The sequence below is a fragment of the Coptis chinensis genome, chromosome 2 (assembly GCF_015680905.1).
Source record: "Coptis chinensis isolate HL-2020 chromosome 2, ASM1568090v1, whole genome shotgun sequence".
NCBI lineage: Eukaryota > Viridiplantae > Streptophyta > Magnoliopsida > Ranunculales > Ranunculaceae > Coptis > Coptis chinensis.
Window position 1 is genome coordinate 24,273,649 of NC_141457.1, and position 15,110 is coordinate 24,288,758.

The 15,110-nt window shown below is 38.9% G+C and overlaps 1 protein-coding gene and 1 long non-coding RNA gene across 2 annotated transcripts; one reads left to right on the forward strand and one right to left on the reverse strand.

Moving 5' to 3' along the window:
* Positions 1–487: 487 nt before the first annotated feature.
* On the reverse strand, positions 488–3,107 carry LOC147515474 (uncharacterized). Its single transcript, XM_086587768.1, has one exon. The coding sequence runs from the start codon at positions 2,339–2,341 to the stop codon at positions 644–646; it is 1,698 nt and encodes a 565-aa protein (XP_086443894.1). The 5' UTR covers positions 2,342–3,107; the 3' UTR covers positions 488–643.
* A 6,447-nt stretch (positions 3,108–9,554) lies between these two features.
* Positions 9,555–11,180, forward strand: LOC147515475 (uncharacterized). Its single transcript, XR_015213444.1, has 3 exons — positions 9,555–9,642; positions 10,431–10,731; positions 10,983–11,180. It is a non-coding gene; the product is annotated as an uncharacterized LOC147515475 (long non-coding RNA).
* The last annotated feature ends 3,930 nt before the right edge of the window (positions 11,181–15,110 follow it).

Genomic DNA, 15,110 nt, shown 5'->3' on the forward strand with positions numbered 1-15,110 from the left:
GGATACAACTAATTAAAAGGACACTATTACTATGCTTTAGTTACACACCTAATTCTGGGGCTCAAGACCTTACAAAGCACCTCCTTACAAATAATTTACTATGATATGGCATATCATGAAGTTTTCACTAAGTTAGTAGATTATGTTATTAGTCTTTTAGGTTTTATAAGAAACCCTAGTTTGAAATCGTAGGCATAATGTGTCCCTGTGTCCAACACGAGTTCCATGAGTTCGTGTGAAGGACACAGATTTTTATAAGAGTATGAAGTGTCCATGCTAAATAGAGTATTGACTATTGACTATTACGCTGTCTCCAGTACAAAAATAGTTTACTATAACATGCATGCTATTTGCAGAAACGAAACTACTCTTCAAGATTGGCATCCGAACAAAAGTTAATAAAGCATAGACTGCCTAGTTAAGTAAGTCAATAGCAAACAAATATATGATACTTAACATTTGGGCGAAAATTATAATAATGTTACTCTTTCGTTGCTGACAAACGACGTCATTAATAATTAAAGTGATTACTTCAAAATTTGAAGAATTTATAGAACATAAACTACAAAGATAATGCAACATAGAGATTAACATAACCAAGCAAAGCAGAGAAACAGGTATAAGACCATGCTAGAGTGTTAAGTTAATCCCAGTAGTGAATCATGCCATCCCAGCCGCAAGTTGCCACTTTACTCTGCTCCAAAGGATGCCACTCACACCCGATGCAAACGCCATCATGACATCTAAGTTTCCGGGAGACTTTGCATGTCTTCCAATTCCAATACCAGCAATTCCCCTCGCCATCTCCTGACATGACATATTGTCCATCAGGAGAGAAATTGACCTGGCAAGCATACCCGGCGACTATATGACCGGCAAACCTCTTCTTCTTATTGAGCTGGAATCTGTCCCTTGTGCTGTAGATAAGAATCTGATTGTCTAAACTCTGTGCTGCTAGCCAATTTGAATTGGGGTGAAGCGAAATAGCTGGCATGGAGTGCATATGAGGCTCGCTAATGTACTTGATAACAACAGGGATGCCGAATTCCCATACACGGAGAGACTTATCATCACTGGATGTAACAAATCTCCTATTATCATCCACAAATGTGATTGTATTAACTGCTCCTAAATGCTGATCATATTCCTGTGTAATCTGCCCTGAGTTCATATCCCACTGAACAATCTTCTTATCACTCATACCCGCTAGTAATATATTCTGCTTATCGTCATCAGGGTTGAGCTTAACAACATATGGAATTTTCCCAGTAGAAAAACTCGAGATTACCTGTCCAGTCTCCGTATCCCAATACTTAATATTCTTATCATAACCAGCACTCAAAAACTTAGTACCGTCATTAGAAAACGATATATCCCTAACAGCCTTCCCATGTCCCATATAAGTCCTCATACATTTACCCGAATTAAAAACATCCCAAATCTTGACTTTCGAATCCATACCTGCAGAAAGCAATAAATGCCCATGCTTAGGAAAGAACCTAATGGCCGAAACACCCTTAGTATGTCCACTCCAAGTATGTATCTTCCTTTTCGGAATATAACACTTCTCATTGGCCGCCTTAGCATCTTTCGGCGCAGCAATCCACGATCTCCCCTGATAATCCTTTTCCTCCTTCCCATGAAACATACTCTTATCAATGACAGCTTCACCTTTATCTCTCTCCCCACCTTTCTCTTTCTCCGCTTTCTTAATCGCATACTCCTCGGCGTACTTCTTCTGCTCTTCCGTCAACTCCACGACAAGTCCTTCTTTCTTCCCCGACCAAGGACTCTTCCTATTCTTCTTCAACCACTCCTCGGTGGCCGGATTGTCCACACCCTCCAAATCGAAATCCTCATCCATATCCCCTTGTTTCAACTCCTTCTTCTTCTCAATCTTCCTTCTCTTCTGCTCACTCTGGGATATATTATAAACCGAAATCCCATCATTCTCTTTCATCTTCTCCATATCACCAACCATATTATCACCGGACATAGCAGAGGGGTCAGCAACGTAGCCATATTTATGAAAAGTATTATACTGTTCATCAAATAAAAAAGGCTCTATGGCGGCATTCTCAACAAATCCTAATTTATGATTTCTCATACCTTGAGCTATCCCGTCTTTAGCATAAGGATGAGCTGGACCATATATTGGTGCCCAGAGCTGATCGTATGTAGGATTGTAGGTTATAACACGTTGAGATGGATCGATTGGTTTGTTTTCGGATAAATTTGCTAAGGCGTATGTTGTGTCGTCTATTTTTGGGGCGGAGGTTTTAGAGGGGAGAAGATGGACTGGAGGTGGTGAATCATCATAGGTTTCAACTAGTGAGTCCATGGATTGAAACCCTAGAGACTATGAGCGAGGAAGGAGACTTCAACTCGATTTCGACTTTTAGAATTGGGCTTTAATTCTATTTCGGTCCAAATATCGGCACGCGGATTATTAGAAACTTCGGTGATGCCAGATGACGTAACAAACATGGAAAAATATTACTTTCTTTAAAAAGGACATCCACTGATTGTATGGAACGTAAAAGGTGGAAAAAAAAATTACAAATGAGAAAATGCTTTACTCAGTTGTCAAGCCAGCTGAGAATATGAAGTACAATTGAATTAAGAAACTAAGTGTGCGGCTGTCTTTCAAAAGTCTTACACGTACTCTTCATTGCAAGATTAGAATCGAGAATAGCATCCTGTACTGTTTGTAGTACACTACCGCCCATTAGATTAGAATTCGGTCATCTGGAGAAACACCTTTAACCCAGGAGTGGCAGAGTATGTGATGTAGTCGTTATGGATGCTTGACTAAGTTGATCGGTTAAGGTGATGTAGGTAACGTTACAGGTTGTCATGTTCATTGCCCAAAATGGTTTAGGCCTTCGGCAATAAACTGGACGGTACCCAACCCTAAGCTCGTCCCTCAGGCAGACCCCAAGAATAGCTAAAAACACTCTATATAACTGAAGAGCATACCTGACAACCCAGCTCCATTTATATGGAAGATGCTCATTGCATGTTAAGAAAATGATATCAAGATTGCCCCATTGATTTGCCCTTGCATCTTTTGTCTTCTTGCTATGGCAAGTTGATATACTTAATTTTGTATGTCTATTAAAACTCCGTCAAAAGCCTCTTTATTTGCAAAAGGTAAGCAAAATTGTATTTGTAGAGAAAACTCCGTTTTTTTTCTATCTGGTATGAATGGCGCCACCTGCGCTCAGTTTCTACTTGGGCAAGGCGCGACCCACGCTCATGAGATTTGACCTCCAATGTTTTAAGCGCGACCTGCGCTCCACTTTGTCTGGTCGAGGGCGCGACCCGCGCTCATGAGTTATTTCAGCACGAATTTGCCCATTTTTGGAAGTTTTCGGAAATAGTATAAATATAGGGTTTTTTCTGTAAAAACCTAACTTTTCCAAAACCAAAAAAGAGAGAGATTATAAAAGAGCAATTCTTTGTGAGTTGAATGTTCATTCTTTGTGAGTGGATTGAGAGACTTGTAATCTGTTACTCCGGACATCTAGTAAAGCTTGGAACTCGCAGTGTGGAAGTAGGCAAATTGCCGAACCACAATATATCTCGTCTTGTGATTTGTTCTTCTTTTATATTAATTGTTTTACTTTATATGTTTGTTATTATATTGAGAAGTGTTGGGATATTGCTTGGAGGGTGTTGAAGTCTTGTCTAATAAGAAGGATTGATTCCTTGTGTAGGATTGATCTATTGTAGTGGGTAACGTTGTTTCCACAGTGTTATATTCACAACAATTGGTATCAAAGCGTAGGTATACGACCTAGGATTTTGAGTTTAGTGCTCGAAATTTGTGTAGACAAGGTGTTCGATTAAATTCCGAAGTGAATTGTTTTTTGTTTTGGGTTATTGTGTGTAACTTGAAATATGGCTCCCAAGATATCAAACGCAAGATTTGAAGTAGAGAAGTTTAATGGAAAGAATAACTTTGGGATTTGGCAAGTCCAAGTAAAGGACATCCACATCCAACAAGGTTTGCACAAGGCTTTAAAGGGGATTAAATATAATGTGGCGAATATGAGTAATGATGATTGGGAAGAGTTAGATCTTCAGGCTTGTTCATTAATCCGGTTATGTCTTGCTAATGAGGTCATGTATAGTGTGATGGGAGAAAATACCGTTGCCGATATTTGGCTTAAACTAGAGTCTATGTATATGACAAAGAGCATGACGAACAAGATGTACCTTAAGAAGCGTCTTTATCGGTACATGATGGTCGATGGTTCAACGATGCAAGAGCACGTTAGTGAGTTCCATCAACGTCTAACAGATTATTTGAATGTTGGTATGAAGATGGATGATGAGAATCAAGCGGCATGTTTAATATTCTCCTTGCCAGAAAGCTATGAGCATCTAATAGCTTCTTCAAATTCTAATAGCCAAGTATAAACATATGCATTGCGTCATCTTCAAATTCTAATAGCCAAGACATAATCAAGTTGTGAGCATTGCGTCTATGGAAAGCAGTGCAGAGTCAAGTTTAAGTCAAGCAAGCACACGACAACAGACATCCTTGACTATGTGCATACGGATGTTTGGGGACCCTCCAGGGTGGCTTCCAAGGGAGGTAACCGCTATTATGTCTCATTTATTGATGATCATACTCGCTATGTGTGGGTGTATATGATGAAATCGAAAGATGAAGTGTTTGAGACATTTAAGAAGTGGAAAACAAGGGTTGAGAATCGCACAGATAGGTAGGTAAAGACATTACAGTCTGACAATGGTACTGAGTATACCTATGGACCTTTCAAAGAGTTCTGTGCGTAACAGGGAATTGCCAGACACTTGACAGTCAGGGGCACGCCACAGCAGAATGGAATGGCAGAAAGGATGAATAGAACCTTGCTTGAAAGAGCAAGATGTTTGTTATCTAATGCCAGTCTAGGCAAAGAGTATTGGGCAGATGCAATGTCCATGGCGTCACTACACCATAATAGGATATTTGCAACATGCACTTTTTTTGCTTTGCAACGGTTATTTACCATTAGCAAGTTGCCAACGTTAAATAAGCGTTGGTAATGTTGTAAAGCGTTGCTTTATTTGGGTGAATTTTCCGAGATTTAATTGCCAACGCTTAAAAATCGTTGGAAAAGTGTTACAAATTAAAAACTCGAAAATTTCGCGAAAGAAGGAAACAAAAAAAATCGTGCTCTATTATTTTGGTCGAAATATAAAACATAACTTTTTTCTCTCCTCTCGCTCTCTCTCACCGCCGCATTTCAAGAGCCTAAAATTGAAATTCTTTTTTCCTCAAAATCATCATCTCAATCCAATCCAGTTTAATATTATCATCTCGATCTAATTATCATCTCGATCCAATCCTGTTTACAAACCAATCCAGTATATATTTTGTCTTGATTCTTGCAGAAACAAGATCGGGTTTTGTTGATTATTGGGAATTTACTAGTTGTTGTTCATTGGTTTCAGTTGGAATCCAGAGAAAAGCACGAGGTACGTACATTATTGTAAAATTTTATTTGAAAGGTATGATTTTTTTTTTTATCTATGTGTGTGTGAGAATTGTTGGAAATTTTGAATTTTTGAAGAAGAGTTTTTGTTTGTGGTTTGTGTTTAGAATTATATCATAATTTCTTGGTTACTTTTAACGAATGTGTTTGACAATCGTAGTGACGCTAGCGAGACTGAGGCATCCAATTGAATAAAGGCATCCAAGTGAACTACGGATTCCAGTATAATAAGTATACGTTGTTGCCAAAGAGGTTCCACTAGATATTGGTTCAATTCCACCAGTTCTTGGGCTAGCACGAGGGTAAGTTGAAGTGAAATCCGATGAAACAGAATCATTGCGAGACTCTGAACAACTACGAAAAAGCGCCAGATCGCCGGTTGCTCTGTCGTAGAGAGTCTTGATAGGCAATGAAAGCGTCAAGTGCAACGCCCCCGTAGGCAAGGTATAAGGGTCAAATTTAGTAGATTCATATCTTTCATGGGAGTCCCCAAAGCGGGAGGACTTGGAATGGAACGGCGACAATCGTAGTGACGCTTAGCCAGACCGAGGGGCGGTTCTAAAGGGGTGGTAACGGTAGAGGCGTCGGGGAGATCCACTATGAACGATAGATGTGCTTTTACCACACCGAAAGAGAGGAGTAGGAAACACCAACTACAGATTAGGCAAAGATAAGCATCCCATGAGTTACCGTTTTGCATTGATCCGCTACCGGGCATCTCATATCTGTGCTAATTTGCGAGGGTGGTGTCTCAACAACTAAAGGAAGGGGCAATAATCTTATTTATTTTTCGACTATGACTAAGAAACCTTAGTGGGGACAGTATCACGCCCTGATTCCGGTCCTAAAGCACGAGAATTGTTTTAGGGTGATCGAATCTTCACTGCTAGCTTTCGAGGCAAAGGGGTGGTGGTATTAATCTTCACTGTTTTAGTAATGGTAAGAGCCTTTTGCAAGATGTAAGAATGACATAACGAACTTGTGCACTATAGCTTGTTATGATGGTATGATGGCTAGATGGTTTATAAGAATGTTTATTGTCTGAATGTTATATTATGAAAGTTTTTATGTTTTTTGCAAGTTGAAGAGATAACAACCCCGTTTTTAACTCCGCCAGTGCAAAGTAATGAAAGTCTTTGCGCTGCCGGTCCCAAGCCCGGATAAAGGAGGAGGGAGAATGGTGGAACCTTGTTGAAGCTGGGTCTCCTGATGCTTCCTACTCATTGACAGGTTATTAAAAGATCCTTGTGATTTTGTCATACTTTTGTTCTCGACTTATGACCCATAAATAACCACTTCTTTTTTTGTTTGAATTGCAGAATCCCAGCTTGGTTCAAAAGTTAGAGGAATATGTTTTTATTTTGTTGATGCTTTAACTGCAAATGATCTTTTGTTTATCTTTATATATGCGGTATTATGTGACGATTATTATGTGAAGTGATATGGTTTTGTATTTGCATTTCAAATTCTAGCATTCGGAGAGCGATTCTCTAGGATTCAATTTGTTTGCATGCCCGGTTTGTTATGAGCCACTTTTAAGAAAAGGTCCTCCCGGTTTAAATGTGTAAGTTAATCTAACTTCTGAAATATCTCTGCGATTGTGATTGTGGTTGTTATGGACTGATTAGAGCTTTGGCGAGTTACCTTTTGTTCGGGGCTCAAGGAGCGGACATTGTTGTTTTGATTGGTCATTTTTTGTTCCAACAAATTTTACGTGGTGGTGAAGCTACCCTTTCAAATAAATAGGTTACTACTACTATCTTTGTTTGTTTCTTCTCCCATCTCATTACTATCCGAGATTATTATTTTATAGGTTCAAGTTATACATGAGTGCGGAGCTATGGTTTTCCCAATGGTGAAGCATCCGTTTCTTGTGGGCTTTTTGGTTCTTTGAGTTCCCAATGTTGGAGGACTCTTTTGTGTTGCCTCTATAATCGATAGGCCCATGGGGGATCGAAAGGCTCCTAAAGAAGATCCAATGCATATATTTCCCAGTTCACTTCTTGAACAAAGATCAAGTGTTGTAAATATTTTTCGTTCTCTGGCTATGGGATATGTCATGGATTAGGTAAGTTTCACTTGTTATTGATATTTGTTAGAGCCATATGAGTCATTCTTTATTGATGAAGCATGGGCCTCATGCATTACTAGTAGTAAATTAACCATTGATTATTGAATTTGCAGTATGTGAGTGTTTGTGAAACAAATTAAGGCTTTTTATTGTTTTCATAAAGTTGTATGAAAACAAAATACATAGCCTCATCTCTGCGACTGTGGGCTAGCTATTTTGAGGTCTCTCACAAGCAATAGTGTTAAGCTTAAGGTAAGCAATTTGAACATAAATCATATCCTAATCAAGTTGTATACAAAATAAAAGGCGGTATATAAGCTTGCCCATCTCAGTGATTAGCATATGTTTGCATCGCAGGCTTCTGAGCTGGCTATTAGTTGCACGGGCTACTTTGCTCGAGAAAATAGCCAACCCGGAGTAGATCAACTGGAGAGTGATATCTATGCCTTTGGTGTGTTGCTTTTGGAGCTTCTAACAGGAAGGAAACCATTTGACAGGTGTCTTGGCCTTCTCACCCCCTAAGTTACATGTGAACTTGTTTTTGTTCTATTTTAGTGATCGTGTTGTATTTGCCTCCAGTCCACTCTGGTTGTAGTTTTTTGTTTTCTTTTTTTTTCTTGGTAAAGTTCAATTGAACTCCTTCGGAAATCAAGTTGCAACTTGATAGAAGTTGCAAATGATGATTGTGTGTAGCAAGATGTTACTAGCCATGATAAGACATGTCCCTCAAATTACAAGTTTATCACAATTACACATAAAGTTCGTAAAGCCCACTCTCCGAAAGCTTGCACACGCACTAGCCAAATGAACAAAGCCTCTTTTACCTCTTTCACTATCTTGTGAGATTTAGTCATCAAACCATGATACAAATGCTCCTGTTTTGATTAATTTCTTTCATCCTAGCTAATCTGTTAGCTCTTATCATGTTTATTTATATTGTTAGGGTCTGCCTAGTGATGAAGCTATTGAGCGCACAGATTCGCACAAGCACATGTCTGTGATATTGAGCGCGCAGATTCGTAAATCCATTTAAGTTGTTATTCTGTAGTAGTGGTGGCTCTAGTGAATATTGGAAAGCAAAAAAGAACCCTTATGCAGTAAGGTAGATATATAAAATTAATTACATGGTTATTTTACACCTGCCTAAAGGTCTAACTAAAGTGAGTACTCTTGTATGGGATCGCTACGAGCTAGAGTATGAGGTTTAATGATTCTTTGTTTTATCCCAAAGGAGCATATTAGATTACAAAAGGAGTTGACAAAGAGCGGTTGAATTTTACAGGTTCCAAGCTATCTTAACACTGAGTTAACTAGGAGTAGTTCTTGTTTACTGTTTAGTTTCCTAGGTCCTGGACTAGGAAAGGACTAGGTAGGGGCTTTTTGTTGGTTACTATTTGACGATACCGGCAGTCCACGGTAGCGTGCTTTAGTAGCAGCTTTCCCTCTCCTTTATTTGAATCTGTAATGTAATGTTGTTTACCTTATGATGAGGTCCCAACGAACTGACCGGCCTCGAACAACTACACTCAAACTCCCTTTCACATTAGCCAGCGTTTGATATGTATGACTGCCCTGGATGCATCGTGGTTTGGACTCGGACACCGAGACACATAATTGAATATTCTGTTTTGTTTGTCCGAAGTTACTTAATTTATTGTCTTCTTGTGGTTCTTGATTTCGATCGACAAGAAAAAAAAATTGTATATTGTAATGAAATTAACGAATTTGTGTGATCTCTACGCTTTGTGCAGTATTTTGTGTATGAGATCCTCTGTGGGTTGAAATACATGCATTGAGCCGTTGTTCTTCACGAGGGGACTTAAAGCCTAGCAATCTCCTCTTGAATGGCAATTGTGAACCCAATATTGCCAACACTTTTGGCGTCGAAGTCGGAGGAAAGTTATTGCGAACAACGGACCACTAGTTCAAGGTCTCTCTTTCTCACCCTTTTTTTTCATTATTATAATTACTTTATTAAATTTCTCTTAGTACGAGTCTATTTGCTTTGCTTATGTAAGTTATGCCCTGATACATTTGAATACTTTAAGAAATATTGGAAGTTATGTCCTGTTTTGCTGTATATGACAAGAATTTTAGAACTTCCATTTCAAACTGTTGTGAGATAAACAATTGGTATAAATCCTGGGGCCTTTCCACTCATTTCCAATCGGTTTTCAGTTGGTTGCTCCAAAGTTTGTATGGTATGAGAGCATGCTATGTTTGCTAAATGCTCCATGTCACACATTAGAATAAAAGTCTATGTTTTAGGGTCAAGTCTCGCCACACATGAGGGGGCGTGTTGAGATAAATAGTCCCACATCGGTAGTTTAAAGCCGTGTATCAAAATATAATATAAATATGGTGATTTATAGAAAAGTTTATTCATCATTTGCATCAACACTAATTATTCCTTCAAATATTAATCACCGTTGGTTACTTGGTGATATTCAATGGTTAAGTCTTTCTTTTGGCTAGATATGACTTGTGAGAAGTTATGTTTGAAGGTAAAAAGTGGTATGTTCTAAATATACAATGAGTCGTTGATATAGGAATCTATTTGCTTTTGTGTCCTTCACTCCTAATTTGTTTATAAAGTGGCTTGAGAACTAGGGTGTGTTTGATTGCATGAGGGAATTTGCACCACTGAAAGCCACATTTTAGTGCAATTCTCAAGAGATAGGAATCATATATAGGTAGGTATGGGAAACTTTTGACATCCTCAAGAACGTTTGCGGAGAAGTTGCATGGGAATTCTTATATTAGGAGGGCATGAAGGACTTTTCTAAGGGAAATGATCCTTTGATTGGTAATCTCCTATTTACTCGTTAGTTTTTCTTTTTCGATCGATAAAGGTCCTGTATGTGAATTGCTATTGAATTAGGTTCATTTGTATATCTGATGAGATTTGCATAAGTGAGCTAATTCATAATATATTTATGTGGACTTTCGGAAATCTATTTTTGAGTCATGGGTACAGGACCCTTTACATGTAAAACCTATCACTCGTGCAAGTTTTTTCTTAGCTTGATAGATCATTTTGTTGTCGTTCGGTGTATTGTGTAGGGTATCGATTTTATAAAAGGAAAAACAAGAAGGCCAAAAGAATTGCTTCCCAATCTGATGAGTCATGCTCACTTCAAGCTCCTCGTTAAGGTAAAAACTTAAACCCCACTCTCTATTTTCTCAATTTTCAACTCATCAAGTTACTACAAGGTTTTCTTTTTATGCACCGATTTTATGTAATCATTGTTTATGTCGTCGAGATATGGGAGTAGATAACAAATGGTTTATCTTTGAGGGGTGGTCAAGTAATTAATATAAAGTATTTAATTAATTGCATGAATTTAATTAGTATGATTGTTTTTCTGAGTTCATTATTTGTTTTGTGATTTTTTTGGAATTAGATGGGCTTTGTGGAGCGGCACTAGGATTTATATTGAGTGAAGCCATCAAAAAAATCTAATGCTTGTTATTGCATTTTGAAGATTCGGAATTGCTAGGAAAATCGTATAGAAATTTGTAACTCTTAGTAAATCTGAATTTGTAATCCTCAAAACTCTTTTGAAGTTATATATATGATTCAATGAATATAATATTTTTTTTCATGCGTTTCTTGTGTTTATTTTACTTGTCAAATGGTGTGAAAAAATATTGGTAATTTTATTTGCTTCTATATGAAACCAGGAGGTGCAAGTTTAGGGCATGAAAAAAATGATTTTTTTTTTTTTACTATATCAACACATTAGTAACGGTTGTAAACCGTTGTAAAGCAAAAATTAAATATTAAAACATCATCAATAATCGTTACAAATCAAACTACGCAACGCTTTTTAACCGTTAGTAATAGTCACTCTGCAACGTTTAATAACCGTTGGAAAATTTGGTTTGCAACGCTTTTTAACCGTTAGTAATTGTCACTCTGCAACGGTTAATAACCGTTGGAAAATTTTGTTTGCAACGCTTTTTAACCATTGCAAAAATTTCCAACACTTTACCCACGCCCTATTTGCAACGCTTAAAAAGCGTTGCGAAAATTATTCGCAACGGTTTTTTGCCGTTGCAAATAGCCTGTTATGGTGTAATGCGTGTTATCTGTACAATAGGTCACCAGTACCAGCTATAGATTGGAGGACACCTTATGAGGTGTGGTCAGGTAACCCAGCTAATTATAGTATTTTACGAGTGTTTGGATCGACAGCTTACTACCATGTGAGGGAAAGCAAGCTAGATCCTAGAGCTAAGAAGGCCATATTCTTAGGCTTCGCAAATGGGGTAAAGAGATACAGATTGTGGTGTCTAGAAGACCACAAGTTCCTGGTCTACAGAGATGTTACCTTTGATGAGACTTCCGTGTTATCTTTTAGTAAGCCGGAAGTAGCTGGGCAGAATGGTGAGTTTATATAAGTTCAAGCTACTGAGCTTGAGTTATCCGATCGCGAGGATGGTTGGTTAGATCATGATGAGGTACCAAATCATGGAACCACACAGGAATAGGAAGAAGAGCAAGAGCATCCGCAACTTATAGTGGCTGACCCTAAGCCACAGAGACAAGTTAAAGAAGTGCACAAGTATGGACACGAGAAGCCGGTGAAACACTATGGTCAGGTGGATTTAGTGGCATATGCACTGAATATCGAAGATAATGAGCCAGATAGCTTCAAGGAAGCTGTTAGAGATGCTCATTACAGAGATTGGTTGGTAGATATGCAAACATAGATGGAATCTCTTGATAAAAATCACACATGGGACCTAGTTTTATTGCCAAAGGGCAAACGGACTATCGGCAGTAAATGGGTGTTCAGAAAGAAAGAGGTCCTTCCTGAGTTTGACAGTACTGGGTACAAGCGACAAGAGTGGTAGCAAAGGGTTTTTCACAGAAGGAAGGAGTCGACTACAATAAGGTATTTTCCCCAGTGGTCAAACATATGTCCATTCGTGTGTTATTGAGTTTAGTTGCTCACTTCAACTTGGAGTTAAAGCAACTTGATGTGAAAACTGCTTTCTTGCATGGGGACTTGGAAGAAGAGATCTATATGAGACAACCTGAAGGGTTTGTCGTTGCTGAGAAAGAAGATCATGTATGCAAATTAAATCGGTCACTGTACGGGTTAAAACAATCGCCCAGGCAATGGTACAAGCGCTTTGACACGTTCATGATGCAACATGAGTACACCCGAAGTAAGTATGATTGTTGTATTTATTTTCGTAGGCTTCGTGGTAATGACTTCATCTATCTCCTACTTTATGTGGATGACATGCTTATTGTTTCCAAAAGCATGGTGGAGATAGACAAGTTGAAATCTCAACTTAGCTCTGAGTTTGAGATGAAAGACTTAGGTGGAGCCAAGAAGATACTGGGTATGGAGATTGACAGAGATAGGCAGAATCGACGAATAGTTGTATCTCAAAAGAAATACCTTCATAAAGTACTTTCACGTTTTGGTATGAAGAATGCAAAGTCGGTTTTACGCCTTTGGCTGGGCATTTTAGGCTTTCAGCTAAGTTATCTCCTAGTTTGGTGGAGGAACAAAAACATATGGCACATGTTCCTTATGCTAATACAGTGGGCAGTTTGATGTATGCTATGGTGTGCACACGCCCAGACATTTCACAGGCAGTTAGTGTTGTAAGTAGGTATATGGCTAATCCTGGGAAGCAGCTTTGGGAGGCAGTGAAATGGGTATTAAGGTACTTGAAGGGTACTTTGGATATAGGATTGGTTTATGGTGGAGGCACTTGTTATGTCTGTGGATATGTGGATTCAGATTATGCAGGTGATCTAGATAGACGACGATCGACTACTGGTTATGTGTTTATGATGCATGGTGCACCGGTTTGTTGGAGGTCTATGCTACAAGCTACATTTGCTCTATCTACTACTGAGGCAGAGTATATGACAGTGGTAGAGGTAGTGAAAGAGGCATTATGGCTTCGTGGTCTTCTGGATGATATGGGTATTGAGCAGAACAGTGTTGCTTTGCATTGTGATAGTCAGAGTGCTATTCATTTGGCGAAAAACCAAGTTCATCATGCTCGGACCAAGCATATTGATGTCCGTTATCATTTTATACGGGATGTCGTTGAGGATGGTGATGCAGCACTTGAGAAAGTGGACACCCATGACAATCCTGGCGATATCTTGTCGACTAAGGTTGTCATCGGAGTTAAGTTCCAACACTTGTTTGGACTTGCTCCAAATCCTACATGCTTGATAGAGCCTTTGTGGGCATGGTCCTTAGGGGGCGGATGGATTTTGCGAAGTTTCGGATGGATGTGTTCTTGCTGGATGTGTTCGGCTTGGTTTTATGTGTTAAAACCTCACCGAGGTGGAGAATTGTAGAGAAAACTCTTTTTTTTTCTATCTGGTATGAAGGGCACGCGACCTGCGCTCAGTTTCCACTTGGGCAAGGCGCGACCCGCGCTCATGAGATTTTGACCTCCAGTGTTTTAAGCGCGACCTGCACTCCACTTTGCCTAGTCGGTTGCGCGACCAGCCATGAGTTATTTTAAAGCGAAATTTGCCCATTTTTGGAAGTTTTCAGAAATAGTATAAATATAGGTTTTTTCTGTAGAAACCTAACTTTTCTAAAACCAAGAAAGAGAGAGATTATAAGAGAGTAATTCTTTGTGAGTTGAATGTTCATTTTTGTGAGTGGATTGAGAGACTTGTAATCTGTTACTCCGGACATCTAGTAAAGTTTGGAACTCGCAGTGTGGAAGTAGGCAAATTGCCGAACCACGATATATCTCGTCTTGTGGTTTGTTCTTCTTTTACATTAATTGTTTTACTTATTTATATGTTTGTTATTTGATATTGAGAAGTGTTGGGATATTGCTTGGAGGGTGTTGAAGTCTTGTCTAGTAAGAAAGATTGATCCTTGTGTAAAATTGATCTATTGTAGTGGGTAACGTTGCTTCCGCAGTGTTATATTTACAACAGTATTGATGTCTAATATTTACAAGTGAGTACAGTTTCATAACATATCAATAAAGGTGAGGGCTGCATCATTGTAGTTAATATATCATCCCTACTAGGCAGGCACTATATATCACTACCAACCACTTGCACATCTCTCCTCTAGTTACAAATCTGTAACTAGGCACTGCAGGGGCTTCCCAACTGGAAATCCAATTTGGTCTACCCTCAACCAAGAAAACTCTGTTACAGTTCATTGGAAACGCGTAATTTGCGGCCTTGTCTGCTGATGTGTTTGATTCTCTCCATACACTGGTGATAGACAACTCTTGCATTTTCTTTTTGCATTGTCTCCATCGCTGTTTCATCTGCCATGGTAAGTTGCCTTTCTTGAAGTCCTGAACTGCTGAACTTGAATCAGATACAATCTATGCGCTTGTCCATCCCTTAGCCAATGCCACTTCTAAACTCTCAAGAATCACCGTACACTCCGCCTTGTAGTTGGTGTTGACTCCTATTTTCCTCCACATCACAAGGTTAAAGTCACCTTCAGAATTTATAAAAGTTGCTACTATTTTTGCTACTCCTGGATTCCCCCTTGATGCTCCAACACAAT